General features: G+C 40.4%; 1 protein-coding gene across 1 annotated transcript in view; it reads right to left on the bottom strand.

Moving 5' to 3' along the window:
• The window catches only part of LOC115522808 (collagen alpha-4(VI) chain-like), a 132,557-nt gene that overhangs the window by 27,079 nt on the left and 77,823 nt on the right, over positions 1 to 27,655 (bottom strand). Inside the window, 17 exon segments of the mRNA XM_032594575.1 lie at positions 730 to 1,223; positions 1,319 to 1,330; positions 3,700 to 3,739; positions 4,710 to 4,739; positions 6,140 to 6,202; positions 7,465 to 7,527; positions 7,632 to 7,667; positions 12,344 to 12,394; positions 14,353 to 14,393; positions 14,396 to 14,414; positions 14,961 to 15,023; positions 16,085 to 16,147; positions 17,898 to 17,960; positions 22,597 to 22,632; positions 22,750 to 22,803; positions 26,580 to 26,645; positions 26,966 to 27,028. Of these exon segments, the coding sequence (XP_032450466.1) occupies positions 730 to 1,223; positions 1,319 to 1,330; positions 3,700 to 3,739; positions 4,710 to 4,739; positions 6,140 to 6,202; positions 7,465 to 7,527; positions 7,632 to 7,667; positions 12,344 to 12,394; positions 14,353 to 14,393; positions 14,396 to 14,414; positions 14,961 to 15,023; positions 16,085 to 16,147; positions 17,898 to 17,960; positions 22,597 to 22,632; positions 22,750 to 22,803; positions 26,580 to 26,645; positions 26,966 to 27,028 (1,257 nt within the window).

Here is a 27,655-nt window from a genome sequence, read left to right as displayed (position 1 = left end):
TTTTGCTACATGGGCATATATTTTAGAAAGAAAGAAAGAAAGAAAGAAGAAAGAAAGAAGAAGAAAGAAAGAAAGAAAGAAAGAAAGAAATAAGAAATAAAGAAAGAAAGAAAGCAAGAAAGAAAGAAGAAGAGGAAAGAGAAAGAAAGAAAGAAGAAGAAAGAAGACGAAAGAAACAGAAGAAAGAAAGAAAGAAAAGAACGAAAAGAACAGAAGAGAAAAGGAAGGAAGGGTGAGAGAGGGAGGAAGAGAGGAAGGAAGGAAGGAAGGAAGGGAGGAAGGGAAGGAGGGAGAAAACCACATTCTATAGACCCTCATGATACAATTTAGCATAGTAGATAAGCATAGGCTCTGAAGACAGATACCAGTCTGCTACTAACTAGATATTAGCTATTTGACCTTTGATGGTACACTTAACCTCTTTAAGCCTCAGTTTTCTTATCTCTGAAATGGAGACATACAGGAATACCCACCTCATAGAGCTTCGGGGATATTAAATGAGTTAATATTGTGAGGCACATGGCACAGAATAAGTACTAAAAGATGGCCCGTTGGTACTAGTGGTAACACTAGGAGCAGAGTCCACACTGAGGACCACCCCTTCCCGTGCATACACATCAATTTCTAGGGAATCCCTTCCTCTGAAAAACTCTCACTCCTCATGTGGTCCTCTGTGGAGGAGTAAGAAGCAGGTACTAACGCTTGCCCCCGAGCAGCTCCCCTACTTACCAACAGGGCATCTGGGAGGTTGTGCTCTCTTGTGAAGGTGATGACCGCAGGGGTGATATCCAGCGCATTGAGTTCCAAAATGGCAGTGTTGATGGTATCTGTATCATGGGCCCAGCCTGCCTGGAAGAACACAGCCACCTTCCTCATGAGAAGGCCAGAGCGTACACGTTTGAATACATGTCTTGCCACAAACCTCATGGCTTCCCCAAGGCTCCTGCTGCCAGTTGACCCTTGCAAGGGGATTCTCCTGACCGCCTGCAGGAGTGCAGGCTTCCCCTTGTAGTCTGAGAAGCGAGTCAGGTAGTCTGTTTTGGAGTTGTACGAAACGACAGCCACTCGGGCACCTGTTGGGCAGTTACTTTCACTTATATCCATCTTCATCAGTAGGGATAATAGAATGTTTCTCATTCTCTCAAAATCCAAGTGGGAGACGTCATTTGACATGTCCAAGGCAAAGACCACTTCGCTAGGGAACACAGGGCATTTGGAAACACCTTGACACAATGGATACACAGATTTAAGATTTTCTGTAATGCCTCTGAACAGGGGAAGTTTGAGATTCAAGTGAAAAAGAACATCTATTACGTACCTGTTGAGCAAGCTGGAAGGGAAATTGTTTTTGGAGAAAACACAAGACATTGTTAGTTTATATAGGCAGTGGTATGTTTTCCAGCTGAGTGCTTTAATATGAAAAAACCATCTCCTCTGAGAAATTCAAGCAGTGAACTTCTCTCTTGCCTATTTGCTCCCCGATATCCATTCTTCCTTTTTTCTATAGCAGCAGATCCCAGTCTCTGGGCATATGGCTGCCTGGCACAAAGATGGCATTTCCCAGTGGGGGAGCGATCTTACTAAGTTCTGAGTAATAGAATAAGAGAAATGGTAGAAACAATTTCAAAAAGATATTCTTCCCTTTTCCCTTCCTTTTCCTACCAGCTAAAGCTTGATAGACATCTTGGACCTTGAGGGCACTTGGGAAACAGGGCCCCCTTACCCTAATGGCAAGGCAAGAAACTATAAAGACGCTGTGTCCCTGAATACTGTGGAGCTCTGTATCAACCCTGCACTGGCCACTTCCTGGCTTTGATCTGAGAAATACACTTGTGTCATTGCTATTGAGCACTGAGGTCGCTCTGTACTGAACTTAAACCTAACTAATACACTGAGATATTCTGAAACTATATATATATATATATATATATATATATATATATATATGTATATATATATATATACACACACACACACATATATGTATATATATATATACACACACATATATATGTATATGTATATATACACACACACACACATATACACATACACACATATCTAAAACTATGTATAATATACTATATATATATATCATATACCATATATTATATATAAGTGTGTATGCACAAGTAATATGTTTTATGGAAAATATCAGAAAACCAAAAATTAAAATTACCTTTAATCTATAATGTATATGCATGTGTATGTATATTTAATTGTTAATTTAGTTTTATAAAACTCGGACCTTAGTATATGTCCTATGTTGAATCTTTTTTCACTTAATACATGATGAACATCTATTCTTCTCGTCCATATGTTTAGAGCAGTATCACCTCGTCTACTATAGATGTCTCATGATACTCCCACCAACATCCCTTTGTGATGAGCGCGTTTATACATGTATCTGTGCATCTCTGTCCAATCATGCTCCTATAATATCTCTATAATTGTGGCTTTTGATATGCAGTGTCCAATTGCTCTTCAGAAAGGTTGTACCAACTGACACTCCAACCCACAGTGTGTACTTTTATACATTTCCCAAATTTAGGTAGAGAAATTTTTCTCATCTCAAAAGTATTTCCAATTTGAGAAACAAAAAGAGTATCTCATTTTCACTTGTATTCTTTGACCTCTTGGGAGGTCAAACATTTTTACACGTTTATTGTTTGTTTGTATTTTTTTTCTTCTCCGAATCTTCCATTCATTCATGTCTTTTCTCCCATTTTCAATCCAAGATTTTTTTACATCAGGTTTAACAAATATGAAATATCTGTGCTTGTAGGAGAAAATGATTGAGCAGGACCAACTGTATATACTTTGACCTGACAGAGTTAAAAAGATAGGTCCTTTGCTTGGGTCCATTGCTTATATTGCATATATTTCCCCCCATTTTTCTGTGTGCTTTTGACCTCACGGTGCTCTTCAATATAAAGGGGTTTTAATTTTTGACATGGTCAACTCTGACGTTCTCCCTTTGGGGTCAAAATTATAGTATTATTCTTTATGATTTCTAGGAAAGAGGACCCCAGAGTCTCCTGGACCAGAAACTGAAAGGGAATGGACAGAATTTAGAATTTGAATAAGGAGGGCCGGGTGTATGTGGAGAAAACCCAAGCATCTAAATTAAGCACTCTGCCAAATCAACATTCTCTCCCTATTGCTAGTGAATAGAGAAAAGTACATGTTACAGGATGCAAATATCCTGGCATACATTGAAGACACTAAGTAAATTCCAGTCTGGGAATGTGACAAAACATTAAGATCCAATCATTTGCAAATCCATTTTTAAAACATAAATGTAAATTTAAAAAGACACATTTCTTATTGAAGGCTCACTGGTGATCCCTCTTGTTTAAATGGGTGGGATAAAAATAACAAGGCTTCTCTGTATTTGTTTTGTTATAAGAAGCACCAAGATGCAGACACGTAGGTGTGCAATTGCCAGTGCATTTCAGGAGGTGCCACATTACAAGAGAATTGTTCTCCACCATTGAGATGGCATGCCTTTTAACCACTTCATTTCTGAGACCACATTCATGAAGATTACTTGCCCCAGAGGAGACCGAGCCAAATACATTAACTGATAAGAGCTTTTCATGTGAGATAAATCCACAGGTGACTTAAGTCCCCAATCTGTGACCCATTCCAACTTCTCACCACTGGGCCCCCATTTGAGCCTTTTCCCAAACAACTTACGGCAGTTTTCTTGTATTAAGTCAATGATTTCACGAGATTGCTAGAAAGATGGAAAAAGAGAGAAAAGTAAAAGGTATTTAATGTGAAGCATATTCCTTCTTAACCCCAGGACTTAGAAATGTTATATGTGTGTTATCAGTGCCTTTCTGAAGCTTTTTAAGGTATAATCGAAAACCAAAAAATTGTTACAGCACATGAAACTATCCAGAAGTTATACTTCTAGACACAGCAGATATTTAAAATCATTTAAAATATATTTTATATACAACACAGTGCTTGTATTATTAGAGATAGGTAAATAAGGGGAATTCTTTATTTTTTTTATCTGCCTCACAAAGCAGTGGAATCAAATCTGATTTTGAAGAAGTTTCAATCCAGAAATCTTGGCATAAAAGGCAAAGAAATGCCTTCAATTCTTGGATCTCTATGTCAGCAATTCTTGGAACAGTTCATTAGAATAACTGCCAAGACACGGGCCCCTCACACCTCCCCTAGAATTCTGCTGTGCTCCTTTGATCTCTCCCCTCTGTTCTGTTCATCCCTTGACCCCATTACTTCTTGATTCTCATTCCCACTTCCTTCCCCCACAAAGTAGTATTTTTGTACTTGTGAGATAAAAAGCCATCATAGCTTCTGAGATTGTTTTCAGGTGTGTCACGAGACACGAAGACATGTACTATACTATATGTTGGCTTATAAATACTTTATAAGCAACTTTTAAACTTTACAACAAGGCATATAGCACAGGGGTAGTAGTCTCAAAGTCTTTCCTTCCACCTGCAGTACTCAAAAACACCAAATTCGTTCCACAATTTAAAATATTATCCGACTCTTTTCACTGATGTGATTCTAACATCTCTGAGTAAAGTTTATAGATCAACTTAAAGTACTAAAATAATTTACAAGAGGAGAAACTAAAGAATCTTCATATATTTCTATTTTGTGAAAATGGAAAGCTTTGTATGCTAAAAAGGATAAGGTTTAGAATTAAAATGTTCACGCACCATCACATCTACCAAACCTTTGGCGCCCTTGATGCCCTGGAAAGAACAGATATGAGTTTAAAATGCAAGATTCTGAGGTACAACATATTATTCTCCAGAGTTGGCAAGAGATTCTGAGAAAGCTACCACAGTATAGCCCACTTTCTGCCCTTTACTCCTGGCCCTGAAATTCTGACTCCTTAAGGAAGAAAGTTGGAGTGTCTAGGAGGTGTGGCCCAGACCTCAGAATCCAGGATATCCAGGATTATGGTACATAAGGACCTTTAGAAGATCAGGTCATCTTGTGACCAAGCCACAGTATAGGATCCAATTCAGAAAAAGACCTTTCAAGATCTCAGGACCGTTCATAGACAATTGTAAAGCAGACCTCAGTCATTCCCTATCCCTTCTCCTCAGGCTACTCACTGACACCCCATCTCTGCTCTTGTGCTGCATAAGTCATCCCTGGAAACCCTCAGAACAGATAAGCCTTACTGCAGCTACTCTGGGAGTCGAAGGACCCTTGCTTTTATTTAGATTCTACAAGGTAGTAACTTGTCATCTCGGGCAGATAACTATAATCTTCTCAGCCTTTGTTTGCTCAACTGTAAATGGCCATGTCCAGTCCTTCTGCTTCTAAGATTTTTGATTCTATGACTTTGTTGCTGCTCTACAGTGAATGGTAAATGCAGTGAAACCACCAGGTTCAACCCAGGACTCACTCACTACACCATCCCTCACGAAACGACAGCCTAGCCTCATAGGATAAGGCGTGGCACAAAGTGACAATAGCCCCAAAGTCTTTCCTTTCATACCAGATGAACTCCCAGGCAATTTTTAAAATATTTGTGGACCAGCAACATTGTTAGTTAAGATTGTATAAATGTCATATTTTGTTAGGATTTCCTTCTAGTGTTTGCATAATGTTGTTACTCGCCTTGTTTGCATTGATAAACTCACTGTCCAGTGAGTTTTATGTATTATGTATTTAGACATGTTTATAAATCTCCAGCCACTCTAATATCTTCCCCATGTTCAGGTAAAAAATATATACCGAATAAATATACCGTATCAGTTGATGTCCTCTAAAGCAAATCTGGCCCATTCCCTATGTACATCCTCTAGTGCATCCTAAATGTTCATTTCTTCATTAAGATAGCTCTTTGCAAATTCTCATTTACTTTTACCCAGGGGTTGATAATAGAGGGGCGCCTGGGTGGCGCAGTCGGTTAAGCGTCCGACTTCAGCCAGGTCACGATCTCGCGGTCCGTGAGTTCGAGCCCCGCGTCGGGCTCTGGGCTGATGGCTCGGGGCCTGGAGCCTGTTTCCGATTCTGTGTCTCCCTCTCTCTCTGCCCCTCCCCCGCTCATGCTCTGTCTCTCTCTGTCCCAAAAATAAATAAACGTTGAAAAAAAAATTAAAAAAAAAAAGAAAATAGAAAGAAGAGTCAATGTTACCACTGGTCCTGGAGGGCCTTGGTCACCTGGAGTTCCAATAAGTCCAGGAAATCCAGCATTACCCTAAAAATAGCCAAACCAAAGGAATAAGCTTCTCCTCTTGAATACAACTTGATTAAAACCATCAGACCCATTTTAAGATACCAAGCTGTCATTATTTCTAAGGTCCCATGAGTCTGCTATGGACCAGTTAGTTTATGAACTGTATCAATGGAGTGAGACACCAAGACTAGAAAAGGAGGGAGCTCATTATGGGAGCCATCTAAATTGCCCCCTACATACCTAATCCAAGCCAACATGCTGACATACATACAGACACACAATTGAGTCCAAATTGACTCAATACTCAGTTGAGATTCCAGGTCGTATAATTAAAAGAATGCAGGAAATACACATTGAGGGCCTGGCAACAAGAGAAAGGAAAACTTCTTTCACCACCTTCTGGTCTTTGGAGTCTGAAAAAAGGTATGAGCTGACCTTAGCTCGCTGCTCGTCTTACAGGTATTTGAACCGACACAGCATTACCTGCATGTAATTGATGCTTTATCTTTTTTTATTTGAAACCAGAGAGATAAGTTTAGCTGAGCAGGGCAATATTAGCCAGCAGCAAACCAAGTTAGACATAGATCAAATTTTTCTTTATGTCCTTGCCAATGTGTGAAAATACCAATTATTGAGTGTTTAGATAATAAATATTCTCTTCCCTCTCTTCTGCACTGAACATTACTCGTGTCCTTTTCCCAAAAGCCTTGCTCTCTAATGTCTATCAGCTAAACACTACCAGGGTTTTAGATATCCACAAGATTACTCTTTCTGAATAGAGCCACCAGTGATAGCAGCCTTTCAATATTGAGTCTTTACATCCTGAAGGAATGGATTTTTAATGGTAGACTCTACAAAGCACAGTGAAAACATGGCTCAAAGTCCACCAGGATGGCAGCCATATTCTTGAGATTCTAGTCCTAAATTAACAAAGAAAAATTTAAGGCTTGGAAGAATCTTGAAGAAACATCAGTGTTTGCAGCTAAAACAATGCCCTTCTGAATGATATCTAGACTTCACACAGATATTGATATTGTGTAACTGAAACTCCAACTTAGATTTTCTGTTATTACGGTTTGATGAGCCGCATTTGCATTTATAAGGTAAGTGAGAGTGGTATTAAGTGGGAGAGTGGGGTAACCCAAGGGAGGTATGGAATATGCACTGACTTAGGGGGACAATGGCCTTCCTGCTAAGAAGTCCATTAAGTCAATAGAAATCTGCTCCTGTGAGCAGTGTCATGTGGGCCTGTACAGATCTTGGGAAATTCCTTTGGTTCTTACCCTCCTCCCTCTGACTCCCTTCGCCCCCTTCTCTCCTCGGTGGCCCGGGTCACCATCTTCTCCCTTAATAGAATCAAAAGCAGAGAGTTGAGTGTAAAGAAAAATAAGTACAAACAAATGACACATGCTGCATACCAGATGCCAGACCCCAAAAGATAGCTTCTTACTTGTGCACCAGGAGAGCCAGGAAATCCAGGTCCACCCTAATGTCAGAAAAGAGATAAGGTCTTGTTTACTGTCATGTGATTAAGTCTTTCTTTCACATTCCTCCGAGAAAAAGAATAAATTATAATTTTGAGAAAACAGACTCAAAACAGGTGCCAGGAAAAACAACTAGAGCAACAGTTGTTATCTTGAACTACTCCCAAGTGGCCATATTTTATTTTTATAATTCAAAGTGAAACAACTTGCAAATGACTTTTCAAATTCTTCCACTTCCTTGATATATTATGTAATGGAACTTCCTTCTTAAACAATTTTATCTCTTGGTCTAAATATCCAGAGGTCTGACTCAATGGAAACCAAAGGAAAGGGGACCAAACAGACTGGTGGGAAGCAGGTGCCCATTGTCAGATCAAAGGCACACTACAAAGCAACTGTTCATTCAACAAATATTTATTTAGCACCTATATGCCAACCACTTTTCTAAGCACTGGGAATTCAGCACTGAACAGAACAAAGACCCTGCTATCATGGAACTTAACTGCTAGTAAGGAAGAAAAGTATGTCAGGGAGAGAGAAATGCTATTCCAGAAAGGAGATTAAAGAATAAAGAATGATATGGATGGGGTCAGGAAGAGGGTCATTATTTTACATGAGGTGGTTGGACAAAGCTTTTTGGTAAAGGTGGCATTTGGGCCAAGACCAGCATAAATCAAGAAAGCCAGCCAAACAGGTATCTGGGAAAAGAGCATTCCGAGCAGAGGGAAGAGTGTATGAAGAATCCTGAGGCAAGAATATGAACCTGTGCTGTGTTTGAGGAACACTGAAGCAGAATAGGGGGAGGGGAGGAGGCGGAGATAATGTCAGAGAGTTCACAGAGGGGCCAGATTATATAGAATCCTGTAGGCCATGTTAACAGTGGGGTTAATTCTGAATGACATCAGGAGGCACAGCTGGACTTTGAGTGATCTAACTATGCATTTAAAAGATGGCTCTGGGGGCACCTGACTGGCTCAGTCAGTATAGCATGTGACTCTTGATCTTGGGGTTGCAAGTTCAAGTCCCATGTTGGGTGTAGAGTTTACTTGAAAATAAAATATTTAAAATACAAAATAAAATAAATAAAATAAAATAAAATAAAATAAAATAAAATAAAATAAAATAAGGCTCTGGCTGCTACATGGAGGACTAACTAGATGAGGCAAGAGTAGAAGCAGGGAGAACATTTAGGTGGCCACTGCAGTAATCCAGGTGGAAATCATGCTGGCTTGGCCCAGAGGATGTGGTGGTGGTGAGAGGTGATGAGAGGCTGCACATATTTGGAGGGTAGACTCGCCATTATTTGTTGATGGATTAAATATAGGGGGTGAGAGACAGACATTTGTTAAAGATGGGGAAATGTCTGCCCTGAGCAACTGGCAGGAGGGAGGCTCCACTCCCTGAGATGGGGAAGGCTGGAGGAGAGACAGGTTGTCAGGGCAATTGTTGTGGCTGACCAGATGTTTGATGAAATTAAAGGATCGGTGTTAATTCTTTGGTTGATAATGTATTGTTGTTATTTTATTTTATTAGTTTTTTGAGTATGCTGCACACCTAATGTGGGGCACAACACGGAGCTTGAACTCATGGCCCTGAGATCAAGACCTGAGCTGAGATCAAGGGTCAGACGCTTGACAGACTGAGCCACCCAGATGCCCCTGTGGTTATGTTTTTAAAGAATTTTTTAGAGATGCAACTTGAAACATTTACTCATGGAATATATGATATCTGGGATTTGTTTCAAAATAACTGGGAGAAAGATATATGTGTGGTGGAATACATAAAAAACAACATTAAATTGGTCGAGGTTTTTTATTCTTTGAGCTAGGTGATGGGTACATGGGGATAGGTGTCATTATATTAGTCTCTCCACTTATACACGTGTTTGAATTTTTCCAGAATCAAAGGTTAACAAACAAAAGAAGAAGAAGGAAGGAGGAGGAGGAGGCTGTTTGGGGACATGCCAATTTTAAGGTGGAAACATATTTAGAGTTTAAGAGTATGGTCCAAGCTGGAGAAATAAGCTGGAGATCACAGGATAAATGATACTTGATGCTATGTAACTGGATAAGGTCACCTGAGAAGTGAGTAAAGAGGGAAGTAAGGGAAGTAGAAAGATAGATCCCTGAGTTTTCTAATATTTAGAGGTCAAGAACATTCCAAAGAAACTGAGAAAGAGCAGTCAGCAAAAAACAAGTGAGTGGGCTGGTCTGGACGATGAGAGAGGAAAGGTTTCAAGAATAAGCTCCTGATCCCCTTTGTCAAATTCTGCTGAGCCGTGGAGTATGACGTGGGCAGAGAAGTGACCAATGGATTCAGCACCGTGGGTTTCACCTTGACTAAAGGTGTTTAGTCGTTGCGCGGGCAGAGCCGAGGGGTGAAGGCTCAATTGTCACCAGTTAGAGAGAAACAGAGGAAAGAAAGTGGAGTTTCTCAACCTCGGCACTACTAACATTTTCGACCTGACCATTCTTCTTCGTTGCGAGGGGCTGTCCTGTGTTTTGTAGGATGAAAAATAGTATCTCTGGTCTCTACTCACTAGGTGCCATTTGCATCCCCTCCCCTGGCGTGACAACCAGAACATCTCCTAGAGGGTAAAATCACCCCTGGGTGAGAACCACAGATCTAGACCTACTCTTTCAAAGAATTTTGCTAGAGAGAAAAGGGACAATGGTATTGTGTAGTTAAATGAGTGTTGTCGTTTTTTTATTGTCTGTTTGCTTGTGGGAGGGGTGATATTCCCACTTCTTTGTATACTGACAGGAATGATCTGTGGAGAGGGAAAAACATTACAGAAGGGAATTGCAGAAGGGAAAGGACCCAGGAAGGAAGCAAAAGGGGAACAGAGTGCAGCCCATGAGAGAAGAGATCAGTCTTAGACAAGGGCACGGACTCTTATCCACAGCAGGAGGAGGGAAGGCAGGGTACAGAGGCTGGCCTACGTAGTGGCAGATGTACGTAGAGGTTCTCTGCTCACTGCTCCCATTTAATTAATGAAACAAGAAGCACAATCACCTGCTGAAAACGTGGGAGAGAAAGCAGATCTTGGAAGTCTGAGGAGAGGGGAGCAGGGATGAATCAAGTGATTCAGAGAGGAAAATGAACAGAGAAGGGAATGGTAGCCAGCTGGCCAAGCAGCAATAGGGCTATTTAAAGTGAGGCCATGAAGCCTTGCCAGGAAAAACCCATGCAGTGTGGACTGAATCCACGGTGTTAGCCATACCACAATAAGCATAGGCTGCTTTGGATGTAGTACCAGGGCTGGTATGTGGCTTAAAACGTGAACATTTGAGGGGGGGGCCTGGGTGGCTCAGCCAGTTAATCACCTGACTCTTAATCTCGGCCCGGGTCATAATCTCACGGCTCGTGACATCGAGCCCCATATCCAGCCCTGCGCTGACAGCGTGGAGCCGTCTTGGGATTCTCTCTCTCTCTCCCTCTGCGCCCTCCCTGCTCGTGCGCACTCTCTCTGTCTGTCAAAATAAATAAAATAAACTTTGAAAAACTGGATATTTGAATTCTACCCAGAATTCCCCTGCTATGCAAACTCTCCCCTAGAGAAGAAAGACTTAATTTGCCAGGGTGGAGCTCCGATGGGCTAGCTTCTACACTCAGCTCTGTCTCTAAGCAGCTGTGTGACCATCGGCAAATCACTCCATTTCTCCACGTCTCAATTTTCGTATCTATAAATCAAAAAGGCTGAACTAGATGATCACCAAGGCACCCATGGTTCGTCATTGCGCAGATATTTACTAAGAGCCTACTATGTTTTGGGCATGTATACGCATTAATTATACTAAGGGCAATATCCTGATCAATAAAATGGCAACAGTGTCATCCAGGGAAACAAGACAATTGCAAGGTTAAGTAGCTGGGCACCACTAAACATCCTAGTGATTTCTTAAGTTGTGAAGCAATAAATGGTAACTCGCAGACTGAAGCACTCAGAATAACTGTGGCAATTGACGTTTGATTTGTTCAACAGTCTACACGTGATTTCCGTTCTTAAAAACCTGTCAGTAACCCATTAACTACATGTTAAAATACCATACCCTTATGAGAGTAGAAATATTCAAATATACTTACTGAGTACCTACTCTGTGCCAGGCTCATTCCAGCAATACGAAATTGAATAAGGTGCAATCGACTGTCAAATTCACAAACTGGGAAGTAGCCAGATATGTAGGGATACACCTCAATATAACCTCAATAGAAAGGGGCTACTATAGAAACATGACCAATGTGCGTGAGGAACACAGAGTATAGGACAACCAAATCTTTCCATGGGGGAGTCCAAGAAGGGTTCCACAAGGAAAAGTTGATACGTGAGTTGATCTGAGAAAATGTGTGAAAAAAGTCCAAAGGAGGGAGGTGTGTAAGGACATGCCTAAATAGAGTCAAGAGTGTTTGCAAAGACAGGAAATTAGGGAAGTACCTGGCTGGGGTGGAAATATCTGGCATAGGTGGAAGATGAGGAAAGGAGTTCAAGTTTTAAATAAGGCAGTAACAAATCAGCTTTATTTTTTAAGGAGGGAACTCTGGCAGCTATAACATGTCATAAGCAGCATTTAGAAACCATTTCTGGCATACCACTTGGATAATAAAGACTTATTCTAGTAAAATTAAAAACAAATCACCGTAGTAGTCAGTTCAGAATACCCTGTAAGATAACCCTCACCTTTTTTCCTTTTCTTCCCGGATGTCCATATCCATCTGGACCAGTAAGACCCTAAGAAAATGACACAAGATGAATGGTAGAGTCATCTAGATCAATACTGGTTGACAATATTATCTGAACCCTTGGATTCATCAGCAGTGCAAGGAAGTGGAGAAGGCAGAGGGGCTTGGTGGAGGCTTATACTGTATTATAGGATAAATCCTCGGCTACCTTTATAGGATAAGGAGAGGATGAGGATTTAAAACTTGAAAAGTATTTTTTTTTCAATTTTAACTTCTTCTTTAGCAAGATTCTGTACCTCACCAAAATGATGCCACAGATGTAGGGAGCCACATCACCGTACAAAATCCCTCTTGGGCTAAATTTCCTTTCTTTGCAGGGTAAAGTAACAAAGGAAGAAGCTCTAGAATTTGGCAAATCTCTAGAGATAAATGCAGACTTACGGAGGAAAAGCCTGGGATGGAGGCAATAGAGTTTAGTGAATAAGTGCATAGGACGTATACCCAGACAGACTTGAGTTTTCATTCCACTTCCAACACTGGTTGGAAGCAAGTTATTCTGGGGGGGTGGGGGGGCGGTGGAGGTGATGATGGCAATGGTGGTGATCTTGGTCATGATGACGGTGTTCGTGGTGGAGGCAGTGATAGTGGAAGCAGAGGTGATGGTGATGACAACAATTATGAATATGTTAATGACACTACTGGGATCTTAGCATCCGTACATATACACAGTGAGCTTCCTATGACAAGGGGTAAATTCAGAACCTTTTAGGTGCACCTTGCTGAATGGACAAAAACTGCACTTAAACCAAGCAGTCAACTGAGGAGAACAATTTTAAGTTTTAAGCCACAAAGATCACTCCTATGGCCTAAGGGGGAAAAGCCTGAAACATTAGAAAAATGAAAAAGAATAAGATAAAGAAGATTGCCAAAGATGAATTGTTTGGGGACAAGAAAGATGCAAATGAGGTTCATTTGCTGTTCCTCCGTTTTCTCTCTGCTGAAGGACACACACAGCCTCGGGCACCTACAAATTTCAGAGATCCAAACCGCCTATCTTGGAGATAACCGCTTCTGACATTCCTGAAATGACACCTTCCAGAAAGGCATTGCTCCCCAGCTTCGTCCGTCCCAAGGAGAGACCGGTAGAAACAACCTTTGCGTTATTTTAAACCAGGAAATTTTAATAAAGTGAAACAGCATTAACTTCATCACCCGAACTGAGAGTAGATGCAGAACACTACTTATCCCATATTCCTTTTGACAGTAATCTTGTTCTATTTTCTCCCCCTTGCACATTTAATTTTAAGCTTTTTGGCCTGCTTTTTTCTTCTCCCCTTGCTAACAAATGCAATTTCAATGTTGAGTGCAAAACAATGGCAGGGTGTTCCCACTGTTGATGAAAGAAATCTCAAACATAGGAGCTGCAGGAGAGACAACATTTCTTCCTATCATAAAGCTCATTCCAATAAAATGATGAATTGAAAATAGTCATAAAATAACTAACTGGCTCTCATGTTCAGAGGGATGGCTAAGGTCTAAATGCAGAGCCCTGTCTCTGGGAGCATTATCTGTTCAAGTAAACCTTTGATGATCCTTGGTCTCCAAAGGTTATTCCTATGTTCTGGGTAATTGAGGCCATGCACTTAAAAGTTTGCAAGTCTGATTGCCTGTCTTATTTGTTTCCCTGGAAAAATTGTTTCATTGAACACATCTGTATTCCAAAAAATCTCAAATGCTTAGAAAACATCTTTGTCAAACAGACGAGGCTCACTGGCATATCCCTCTTCCACAACATGTGAGGAGGCAAAATAAATCCCAAGACATCTTTACGTTCTTTATTTATGGGAGGAGTTTGAGAACCTTTGACTCCTTAGGGTCACAACAGCTCTGGCGATCGATCATATTTGTACCCCAAAATTCATCAGGAATATTCGAACTTTGTGTGAAACAAGAACAATAATAAACAAGAATTCAGCTGAGAGTCCAAAACAGAGAAGTCAGACTTACAGGTTGCCCTCTGAGTCCTTGTTGACCCCGTGGCCTGTGGCTCCTGTGTCACCAAGATCTCCCTTTTGTAACAAAAGGTAAACATGAAGTTAATTTTTTCCTATGAGTTCATGCAGTTTTATGTCATTTTCCTTAGAGAGTTTACAGTCACCCTTATTCAGGTCCCGTTGCCAACACCATACAGTCTAAGGTGAGTATCTTCCTCTAGACTTTGTTACACAGAGATTACTAACAAATATAGTGGAGATTTGGGCACTGAAAATTAGTGAAATGAGGTATATGGCATCCGTGACAGAATTTTATATTTTTTTCTGGCTTTTTCTAGGTGTGAATGTAAGAATCTATGTTTGTAGAGAACCCATACACTTATCTATTTATTGATATGTCTTTGCCTACTGATATAGGTGGCCATCTATCTATCTTTCTATACGTCAGTCTATATGTCTTTCCTTCTCTGTATCCACTGTCCAACTATAAGGTATAGTCAACACCATCACCAATGATATCAAAAACTCACACTGGAAATGATCACATATAGAGAGATTCACATGAGAATACCCAAGTTACAAGAAAAAAAAACAAAAAAAGATGTGTTCTCTGACATTTACCTTCATTCCTGTTGGTCCCGCTTTCCCTTTTGAACCAACTGTCCCTGGAGGCCCAGGAATCCCCTACAACAAGACCACAACCAAAATCACCTCAAGGGCCACAAAGTTAACTCCCTGACTCTCTTGTTATTATCGAAATTGTCTGGAACTGGTAATATACTCATAAATCACCTTTAGTGTTTTATACAATTAATTGTATCCTTCAACATACAAAATGCTTCATATACACATTTAAAGTCTGGGCTGGTGGTGGGGTGGGGGAGAAGGAGGGAGGCGTTCTGTGTAAGAGGCCACATCTACCAAGCTCTGAGCACTGGAGCGATGATCTGGCTACTAGAGGGAAAAACGCCGTTTGATTAAGAGATCAGGAAGACAAACAGCTAGACTTTCACCTGCTCCAAAGAGAAAATACTATCAAATGAGAATGAAAATAATACAATCGGTACAAGGCTAGACTTTTTCTGATCGAGAGTCAAATACGAACAGAAACTAGGGCATAGGCCCATCCTGGAGCTGGCTATTTTGAATCTCCAGATCGAGACGCTTATCCCTAACTTAAACCATGCTGCTCAGAATTTAAGCTATGTCAAATGCTCCCATCATCAGGAAGCCACTCCTAATCATCTGTCTCACATGTGGTCTGACGCTTCTAGGAACCCACTGGGAGACTGGGTCAGGGAGTAGAAGGGGCACTAGAAAGAACAAGTTGGAAGCCAATTCCACCATGTACCATCCCCATGACAATCATTTTAATCCCTTTGAGCCTCGGTTCCTTATCTATAAAATTAGGATAGTAACACTTCTTTTTATGCTTGTGAGGATCATATTGGCCGTTTATACCTCTATACAGCTCTATTCTTCCTTGCACTATAGGTAAGTCATGATCAGTTTGTGTTAAACACCCTTGGGGCTCTAACCCAACCTCACTGATCACATATTCCCACAATTTACCAGATAGAAGGCGGTACAGCCAGTGATCAAGTTAGCTATTTCTAGAAACCCCTGATACCTACCAGTTCCAGAACAACAGTGTAGCTTTATGTTATTTATCCAGGAACACCCAGGTGTATGAATTGGCCACTGTTAATATGCAACTCTGCTGTAGTTTTCGTTTTCAAACGTACCTTAGCACCCAGTAAGCCTTTTGGTCCAGAATTTCCTGGTTGTCCTTGCCTTCCTCTTGGTCCCTGGTTCAAAGATGACATTAGAAGTCAATCAGTGTTTATGGTCTATTTCCCATGTAACCACAAAGTCGCCTTGGTCACCGACGGGAGCACAAATCAAGGTGCTCTGACCCATCACTATCACATATCACACTTGATTCAGCAGCATCAGCACCAAAGCAACCCAGACTCACTCCATCTGAAGCACTGGATATGAGCCTTCAGCATCCATATTTGTGACCACCTCTGCAGTTGAATCTGATGAGCCCTAAAATCTCAGAACATTGCTTTTATATCTTAATACACCCAACTAGTTTTAAATCCTAAAAGGGGAATGAAAGGGGCTGCTGGGATATTGATCTCCTTTGAAAATTCAACCTTCTCTGTATACACACAAGGGCACATTTTGATTTTTTCAAGAACCAATAGTACCTTTAAGTAGCCTAATCGCACTGGACACATTGCTGGGGAGTTACCCATTTTCTCCCCAATCTATTTTATTGTACTGATTTCAACACTAATTTTTCTCCAGCTTTTCTGAAAAAAATGCTTTCCTATTAAAAGCATTGATCATGGCCTCTATACTCCTGGGTGAGGTATTGTAGTCATCTATTTAAACACAGCATCATACCCACATCCCAGTGGGAAGTGAAATTAAGGAGAGGTTTTATTGATTATCTTGCTCATGGTTCACAAAACAACATGTTCCCCTTGCGTTCAGCAGTAGGATAGAATGAATATAAAAGAGAAAGCCAGGACACAACACTGGCGGGGGGTCCAAATTTGAATTAAGCCAGCGATCAAAATGAAGGCAAAAATAAATCTCTAGGTTGTTTTCCCCTATGTTCAGACACTTTTCTATCATAAAATAAATACAATCCCAAATTACACTTTGATTACCCATTTCTTCCTTTAGTACCTTTGTCAAGTCGAAAAACAACAGAAACCTTTCAAAGTTATCACCTGACACTCATAGAGTTTTTAAGGTTATGGAGAATGATTCAATGTGTGAGTAAAATGTGTTGTTTTCAAGTTCTTCCACTTGAAACTTGGGAACAATTTGGCTTTTAAAAGAAAGATGTAGAACATGTTCCAGAAGGGTTTACAGAATGCCAGATTTGGGTTATGCTTAGAAGATTCCAAAAGAACTGGACGGGGAAATTTAAATTTCCAGTTATCACTGAATCCTTTACAACACCCTGCTTGAGGGCAAGACTCTTCCTGGCCTTAACGTCCTTCCTGAAGTTCCCACGCCTATTGGCAAAGTGACTTACGTATTACAGATACTCAATAAACACTTTGCTGATTTTTTTATGCCAAACTGAATAAAATTTTAATGAATTAAGTACTGTTTGAGTAAGTTCAATACGGTTTCAAAGGCAGTAATTAAGAGCACAGATTTGATAACTAGACTGCTTAAGTTTGAATCCCATCTTTATCATCTACTAACTGTGGGAGCTTGGCTACTTTACCTTACTTCTCTATCCCCCCTCCACTTCTCTCTGTAAAATAGGGATAATAACCCCCCCCCATTAAAGGATTAAATGGGTTAATACAAGTGCTTAAGGCCATATTTAAGACATCGTAAGAATTCATAAATATTGCTATTAGGGTTCAACCTGCCCAGGAGAGAGATACACAATTTGCTTGGGAAAGGCCCTGGAAAAGAGGTATCCAAGGCCATTCTGATATATGTTAAATCCCCATCCAAGTATCTAAGTTATAATTTCAAACAAATATCCTTTAGCACTAAAATCAACTTCACTGATACAACCTGTGGGCCTGAGTATCCAAGCTCTCCCGGGTAACCCCGTTCACCGGATTCTCCACGCATACCCTGTTAAAATGAACAAAACTTAGTGAGTTCACCAGGCACCCTTAGGGTTCCTATTGAAGGCAGGCTTCCCTGCAATATGTCATTTGACAGCCACAAGAGAAAGATAAGAAAGATCTGATTGTCTGTGCTCAGTTCTCTTAGGATATGGAATGTGAGAAGATATGGGGGGAGGGGGCTCCACTTATGTTGCAAAGCCAGATTTTTTTCCAGGCTTTGCATGACTCTTTCCAATGTCTTAGCTTAGTGATAGAAGCAAAAACACCTTGTTTAAACAACTCAAGCTCCCATTTGACATAATAACGGGTTCCTCAAAGGCCATCCATTCCTTTTAAGGGATATGGGCTAAGTATTCACTGGTGTTAAGGACTCTTATCCCACGTGAAGGAACTCAGAATGTTGAACACAGCAACAAGCGTGACATTCTGGGGGAAGGCACATGAAGCACAAAGAGAAAGGGCAGAAACCTGACTTTAAAACCCTACAGGTTCTTGTGTGGCGCCTGGGTGGCTCAGTTGGTTAAGCATCTGACTTTGGCTCAGGTCATGATCTCACAGTTTGTGGGTTTAAGCCCTGTGTCGGGCTCTGTGCTGACAGCTCAGAGCCTGGAACCTGCTTCCGATTCTGTGTCTCCCTCCCTCTCTGCCCCTCCCGTGCTCATGCTCTGTCTCTGTCTCAAAAATAAATAAAACATTAAAAAAATTTTTTTCTCAACCCTATAGGTTCTTGAAACAAAACCAAAAATAAACCCTATAGATTCTTACAGGATTAAGCTGGCTCTCTGGGCAAAGGGTGAGCCCTTAACATGATTCGTCTAATAACTGACTTCATTTCTCCCTCGTATTAAAAGTTTCACTTCTACAGAGAAGATACATTTTCTAAGATTGAAGATAATACCCATTTTGTGAATTATTCTGCCTTCTTTTTCATGTTGCTCATGTGTCGGAAAGGCTACTAATTATTCATAGATTTGCAAAGAGAAAAAACCTTAAACTGAGAATTAATCACTGTGTAGGTCAATTCCTTGTGCTTCTTAAGTTTTTTAAACTGTTCAGGTAAATGGGAAGCACTCCTTTTTTTTAAGTTTTTTTCTTAAATGTGTATTTATTTATTTTTGATAGAGCATGTGAATGCACATGAACAGGGGAGAAGCAGAGACAGAGGGAGACAGAGAGTTCCAAGCAGGCCCTGCGGTCAGCACAGAGCCCAACATGGGGTTTGAACTCACGAACTGTGAGCCAAAACCAAGGGTCTGATGCTTAACTGATTGAGGCACCCAGGCATCCTGGGAAACACTTGTCTTAATCATTATCATTATCTTATTCTGCCCTTTAACAGTTGACTTCTAGATTTATGAACATAGCTAAGTTTTAAAAGGACTGTAGCTAGAAATTTTGAAATAGGTTGTGAAAATCTTTGCACATCACATTAGTGACATTCAGAGTGCAACATCCTGAAAACAACTTGGTTCTATATAGCCAAGTTCAAACTCTGTTACAACCTCCACGCTGTACATTTATATTAGGGAATAATTCAGCAAGCAAAGCAAGAACAAAACAAAAAAAACCTGTAATACAGTTTTCTTTTCATCACTAACCACAAATATCTAACAAACAGAAATTATCTAAATGCTTAACATAAGAATAGTTTAGCAAATAGTTGTTCTTCTACAGAGTATGCTATAATATATTTAAATGATAATAGGATGATTTGGAAACAGAAAAGCAGACTGTAACATAATATATCCATTATAATAACTCCTACTATCTATCTCTTACAGGAAACACACAAACATGAAAATAATTGCAGGAAGCTAGTGAGCTTACACTTTAAAATGATATTCCTTTTTTAAATTTTTTTTAACATTTATTTTTATTGAGAGACAGAGAGAGACAGATCATGAGCATGGGAGGGGCAGAGAGAGGAGGAGACACAGAATACGAAGGCAGGCTTCAGGCTCTGAGCTGCCAGCACAGAACCCGATGTGGGGCTTGAACTCACAAAACCGCAAGATCATGACCTAAGTCAAAGTCAGACGCTTAACCGACTGAGCCACTCAGGCACCCCTAAAAATGATATTCTTAATTAAAGTTTCCCCTTATTGCCAAAATAATCTATGCATTGACTTGTCTGCCATAATACAATATTTTCCATAAACAAAATCTTATTTAAATTTTCAACATATTATACATCTTTAGATGTCAGCATATCTAATTTTATAGACAGTAATGAGCCATATTTTCCCCAGATCCAAGGGATGCTGTAATCTGGAATTCAGCACCCTTGGAAACTATAATCTTCCAACACTACTTGCTAATCGTTAGCAAGTCACAGCCTCAAAAACATAAATGAATCTATGTGACCAATGTTCCAACACTAGGTTAACTAGCAACTACTGACAGTTAGATAAGTCCGCTTCATATGATTTTACTCTCTTATTGAAAAAATCAAAGCTTGAATAGGAAAAAGAGCAGACAACTACAGGGATTCATCAAGATTACAATGTGTTAAATGGAGAGGTCTCCTATTAAAGACAGTAGTTTGCACACATTTTTCTCTGCTCCCAGAATGAGCGGTTACTGTTCCACAATCTTTCCCAATAAGAAAACAGAGCAGAGGCCCAAGCAGCAATCGGTCTGAATCAGAGCAGGAGGTCAGAAGGCCAGAAAGGAGAAATCCAAGAGAAATAAACCTCACATGTTTGAACATACTAGGAGGTTACTGGTTTTGTCAAAGAGCTTTATAATTAGCGGGCAAAGTTAATTTACAAGCAAATGAGGGGAAAGAGTACCTCAGAGAAAATAAGAGTTATATAGCTGCAAATAATATTTACCTAGCAATTGTATGAACAATGAACTGTCTTGACCAAAAGTGGAGAAAGTAAGTATCTTGCAAGGATGAGTTGTGGGAAGTGTAAGAAGGAGATGGATAGGTTAAGAAAAATCTTTATCCCCCCCTAGCAAGAAATCAATAGAACAACATCCCAAACTGAAAACCAAGAAATACCAAAGTAACCATGCTGTTTAGAGAAATGGCAATAATACCAGAAGGACTTAGCCCACAGTGAGTTGCTCCTGAAGAGCTGGGAAGAATGGACAGGGAGATAATGCAATCTGACTTCAAATGTATGCACAGGCTTCACTCTGATTTAAATTAAATTTAAAATAGCACAGGAGATGGGGGCGGGGGAGCACATAGGTGACCTGGTTGGTTAAGGTGTAACTCTTGATTTCCACTCAGGTCATGATCTCACAGTCACGAGATCAAGCACCGTGTTGGGCTCTGTGCTGACAGCGTGAAACCTACTTGGGACTCTCTCTCTCTCCCCCACCCCTCTCTCTGTCTCTCAAAATAAACCTTAAAAAAAAACCACAGGAGATGAAGTGACATAGGGAAAGAAAAATAACCATGACCCAGCTGAACAGAGAACCCACTGTTAATGGATATTTAGATAAACGATATGTAGTGTCACAAAAGAATTAAATGATTCAAAAGTAGGAAATTCCTTCCACTGCCTAGAGCCACTTAATTTCTCCAAAACAGTCTATTTCTTTCTGCCTTTTGGGGATAAAAACAGTAAGATAAAATGATAGTTCCAGACATTATTTATTTCATAAGTATTAAAACCAAATTAACAGGAAATATCTATTTAAGAACTTATTTCAAATCCTAACATTTTATGAGAAAAAAACATTTCACTTGGTGTCAACAAAACTTGTTTGGATTTTTGAGACTTGAAATTTCTTAACATCCGTGCTTTTCCAACACTGTTGTTATAAAGACACAGGAGTCACATCTTCTTTGTACCTCGGAGGTCATTGCCCAACACACACACACACACACACACACACACACACACACACACACACTTGGGCTCAGAGTTGACATAAATCAATCTGTGATTTTCCTCCATCACTAAATCAGGACGATGCTAGAAAAAATAATACCAGCAGAGCATGACCACACTGTATTAGAGAGAAGTCTACATAATAAACTTATTTTGTAAAAAAATTCCAAAAGGATCCTGATCTTTGGATTTGAATCCAGCTCTACCAATTATTATTAGTATGTGGCCTCTGACAAGTTTTGCTAAACCATATTTTCTCTCTTATTCATAAAAGGGAACCAATGATGCTCATGACTCTGAGGGTTGTATAAAGGTTTACAGAAGGTGATAAAAATAAGGTCTAATGCAGTGACTGGTGCTAGATAATTGCTTAGTAAAATACAATTCCCCCACAGAGATATCCCCTTATCCCACCCTCTAATCGCATCCTTCCCATTTGGATAAATGGTAAAAGCTCGATCTTTTTCCTTCATTTAGGGACCATGCAATCCCCTTAAGCACTCATAGGAAGCCCTACTTCTTTACATGGAAAAATCATTATTTCAGAGGTAAAACCATTTTTCACTAAGGTATTAGTTTCTTTTCAATCTAAATGAAATATTCCAGGTTGGAGGGGAAGCAGGGAACCATACAAACTTTGTCTTCTTCATGGAAAAGTTCCCATGAAAACCTCTCAGTGATCTTCCTGCAATCTCAGACAGCCCAGCCAGCCCTCCTCTTGACCTCAGAGAGAACTCTTTAAAGTAGCCATACGTGCAGAACGTAAAGCAAGTCTTTGCAGAAAGCACTGACCTCCAGCCCTGGCACACCGCGTCTTCCTCTTGACCCCTAAGAACAGAAGGGAGGCAAAGACCTTAGAGAAAGAAACAACCCAATTTTCACCCCAGCCTACCTCACTCTTCCACAAAAGCAGGTGAAATTCAACCCAAGAGTGGTTATAGTTACCTGAGGGCCAACATTTCCAGGTTCCCCCTGAGGTCCGTCAAAACTAGACCTTCCCTGAAAAGGAAGAAGTAAAGGGAATATAAGTTTCAATGTCTACATCCTTCTGGATTTACTCTTCAGACATGGGCTCTCTAATACAGAAGCCACTAGCTACATGTGGCTATTAATTTTAAATTCATTAAAATTAAATTAAAATTTTAGCTTCTCAGTTATACTCGGCACATTTCAAGTGTCCAGTAACTACACGTGGCCAGTGGCTACCATATCAGCACAGATATAAAATATTTGATCTCAAAAAGTTCTGTGGGTCAGTGCTTCTCTAGAAGCAAACGGATTAATTCTGGTGTTCTAAAATATCCGCACTGTAGGCATCCTCCCCCAAAGATTGTTCATGTGACAACTCTTCAGGGCTCATCGTGCTGCGACAGTAGTCATACACGTTCCCCCAATGAGCTATGCTTAATATTTGAAAAATACTGGGATTTCCCTTTCTACCCATCCTATAGGTACAGAGCGGCAGACAGAACCAGAAGGTAGATGAACGTGTCTCTGCACATGTGGAGCAATCAGTATGCACAGATGATGATGGAGGGAGAGGTTTTACACACAGTCACGATGAGGAAGCTTTGTGCTGCTCTCACTTCTTTAAGCCCAGAAGCGGGAAAATAAATGGTGTCCAGAGAAAAAAATGAGTCCATCTTTCAGGAGAAACAGAAACTACCTTGGATGCCAAGGAGGGACATTTTAGATACTCAGTAAAGTCCCATGCTAACTCAGTAAGAACACAGAAACAGGGTAAGAATGTGAAATACAGAAATAAAAGCATTTGCGCAAAGCTGTGCTTCCAACAGTTACTTATGATAGATTAGATTCGAAAACAATATAAGTATTCCACAACATGGAAGGAAGTGTTGATTAAATTATGGTAGGACCGCTTATTGAAATAGTATGCAACAATTACAAATTACGTTTATCAAAAGTTTATAAAGGAGAAAAAATGTGTTATAACATTCTTTTCAAGTATATTAAATTTGCTGAAAGAATAATTTATCCCAAATACAGAGAAAGATAAAATGACAGTTCCTCATTTCTTTATATTGTACTAGAACATTTTTTAATAAGCCAATGGGATCCTTATTTGACTTTCTCAGGGAAAGTAATTGCATCACCAAGTTAGGAAAGTTCTGTAAACTTACTTTTTTTTCTTGGTTACTGGAACTATTCATTTTTTTCTTTACATTTTACATCCTGTATTCCCAAATATCTATAGTGTTACTTTTACTGTAAAATTTTTTTAAAATACAGTAGGCTGTATGAGAAAGGAGGCTTTAGACAAGGCACTCTCACAACTGGCCTAGATATAAAAAAGATTCTTTCTTAAAACATTTATCATTTTCTCACTTCAATAGTAGACAGTTTTTTGCAGCCAGCGTAGCAAAGGAGTCATTTGGGCAGATGTTGGAATCATTGGGTAAAAGACTGTCGGGAAACAAGAAATTTACAATCTGAGTATCACTACCAGATTACTTGATCATTACAAAGAGGGAAAAAGTGTGTTTACAATGGCTAAGTCTCGTGAACAGCATCTGAATCAAGTGACCAAATTAATGTACCAGTAATGAGACAGCCAGACATAGTTTCTCTCCTGGTGACTGAGAAGGCTACAGCCTTACTTAATCTCCTGAAAAAAAATATTTAAACTGAGTCTTATCATGAGGAAACAATCAGACAAATCCTAACTGAGGGATGTTTGGCAAAATAACTGGTCAGGAATGCCCATGTCACGGAAACAAAGGACTGGACAACAGCTGTGACTGAGGGATACTACTGAGGCAAGACAACTAAATATACCACACAGTCCTTGATCAGCGCTCAGATCTTAGGCATCAGCATGTGTTCTGCACTGAGCCTTTACAGAAGCAGCCCGCACCCCAAGCAGCGAGAGGCTCCGTCCGCCAAGCTCCTTCCCTGGGGACCACACTCAGCATCTCAGCATCCAGCCACCATAGCTTTGAACTCTGGGAGCATGCCTGCATCTCAATTTATTTGCTCATCCCTTAGCAAGATGTGTCCTAAGGTATCAGAGAAGCCTAGAAGAGGTTATTTTGGGGGGTCTTGGAACACTCAAAAATGTTTCCATATAAATTAATGGTAATTGTTTCTTCGCTGACTCCATTTCCGCTTCTGATTGGTTTCAGAGGAACTCTCTGCTTTCGCGCCGCCAAGGAAACTTGTACCGAGGAAAGATTGCCCCCTAGAGGTCTATCTTCTAATGACACTTACCAACCTAGAATTTCAGCATTCCCAGCTATAGGCTTGTATAATTTGTGAGAGTGACTTCTATTACCCAAGCCTATTCAAAGAATATTTAGCACCCTTCTTTGAGCTCGGAATGGGAGTAGAAACCATGTGGAACACAAGTTCACTGTTACATGGCACCACCTCAGAGGGTTCCAATTTTTGTTTGCATACACAATTCAGGGATCTAATGTTCTAAGTTAACCCTCAGCTGAAGTCAGTGATGGAGACCTCTGAAACCTGAGAGCATGAGACTTTCCCCATGGCTGGGGTGCTGTGATGCACACGGTACTTGACAGTTTGTATAGAGGCCTGAGTTCTTTCCAGCTGTAAAACCATGAGCAAACCATGGAATCAAAGCTCAATTTATATGCCTTCCTTCCCATGACGCCCATTAACTCATGGGAACTTTGAAATGGTTTTTCTAACCTTCCCACCTTATAGATGAGGGAACTGGGACCCAGATGGGTTAAGGGTTGCTTCTCTTTGCTCAATTCTATAACTGATTGGCTATTCACAGGGCTCTCCAATCTCAACTCACCCAAGAGAACCCTCTCAATGGAGTTTGTCCAAAATAACTGTAATTCACAACAGGATGAGAAATTCTTGCAGCAGGGAGTTACAGTTTTCTCCCATAGCTACATAATAATGATCTTGTTACAAACTGGATTTTACACAGGACCTGGCCATCTACAAAATGGATGCAACCGAGTCACAATTCAGGGAAAAGAATCAACATCCTAAGGCTTTGTCAAAGGAGGCAAACTGGAGTTCAAAGGAAATAGAGGTTGCTTTACAGTTATAAACATTTTGCTGTGCAGACCTTGTTTCTGGAAATTTGGAATGACAAGATGTGAGGACTGAGGCACTTGGGGTAGTCATCTTTCAGTCATGCATTTTAATAACCAGGACATCAAAAAAAATCTAAAGATGGCTTCCAATCAGCAGCATTTGCGAAGCAACGAGTCTTTTTCCTTTGGTGCTACCTTCTGTCATAACACTTCCAGTTTTCAAAACCAGATAAGGAGCTTATCTCTAAAACTGGCTACTACTCGATTCACATCAGTCAACAATGGCAGTGGTGGAAAGCAAGTCAACAGTGTAATGTCCTGACCGTCTTTTGAATCAAGCCATCATGATGACCTTGGAGAATTTTTAAACTGCAAAGATCTTAGGCATCACGGAGCCTGATGCTTTCACTTTCGAGGTGAAGAAACCAAGCACAAAAGACATAAAGTAACCTGTATTGCTAGTGTTGTGGGAAATGAGATTTTTTTCAAGATAAAGAGAAACCACAAGACAAGGATGCAAGAATATAAGGATATAACTGGGGATTAGCATTCGGAGCTCTTGTCTCCATGGGCAGTGGAGTCCCAGAGGTTTGCTCCCTAGTTTTCAGTGCTGATACAACCAGAGTGCTCTAGCCTTCCTCACCAACTAGAATTTCCAGCCGCCCCCCACACCCGCCCCAGCCCCACCTCCACCCCACCCCCCATGTACCAATATCACCAAGTCAACAGAGATGATCTTACCTGATGTCCACGCCTTCCTTTTTCTCCCTTAGGGCCTTGGATGAAACTATCTGCTCCAGGATCCCCCTGAGAAAAGAAAAGGTTGCTTACCTCAAATGGACAGAAAAGATAGGAAAAGAAATTACAGGAAGTATGATTTTTTAAAGGCATCAAAGTGTACCTTTTTAATTGTCTGATTTTGCTTAGAAATCCCAAATACCCAATGCAATTAAAGTTGCAAACTCTTTAAGAACCCAAATGTTCTATAAGATGGATCTCCTCACAAATCTCTTATTTGTTGCAATGCTAAGACAGGCTGAACAGATGCCTCATTAATGAATAATTAATTGCTCTCTGACTTTGTGTCTAAGCAAACTGTTTATAAGGCCCTGGATTAAAGCACTCACAGGATCTCCCCTTAACCCAGGCTCTCCACGCTTTCCAGGTGGTCCAGGTGGTCCCGTCAAGCCCTGAAATCACAGGGGGAAAAATGTGTCACATGAAAAGATCATCTATTGCCCAAAGGAAAGAGAACATTAAGAGGCAAAATGAGAATCATATTAAAAGAGCAATTTAGTACTTGAACTTTAAAGCATTTGCTGCCCAAGAGGTGAGGAGGAGATGAAGAAAAGAACATACTTTTACTGGAAGTCTCTGATATATGTGGCCCTAGGTATGCATGACCTCACCCTAGGGATGTGAACCCTTACAACTCAGGAATTACATACCGCATGCAAGGAACCTAAGGCTCAGCAAAGTTGGACCCAGTTGTCCCTACCACCAAATTCCTAATCTTTCCACATCCCCCTGATACTTTTACACAGAAACACACATGAGAAGAAGAAGGTGGTCTCTACCACAAACGTGGGCAGCACTGGCACAGTAAGATCTCATGAAAAAGAGGCAAATGAGAGAAAAATGCTTCTGGAGCTCCTACTCTAGAAGGGGAACCAGTGAAGTGAAGCAATTTGCCATAAGACTATGACATGATAAACAAATGGTTGCTTCTCTTAAAATCTGTGGTTACTGGTACTCTCTCTGGGTAGTAGTTCCTACAGAGCCACGGCGTCAGGGAGAGCCCCCACCCCAGGAACCTT

The sequence above is a fragment of the Lynx canadensis genome, chromosome C2 (assembly GCF_007474595.2).
Source record: "Lynx canadensis isolate LIC74 chromosome C2, mLynCan4.pri.v2, whole genome shotgun sequence".
Taxonomy (NCBI): Eukaryota; Metazoa; Chordata; class Mammalia; order Carnivora; family Felidae; genus Lynx; species Lynx canadensis.
This window is presented reverse-complemented; position numbering and strand designations above follow the sequence as displayed.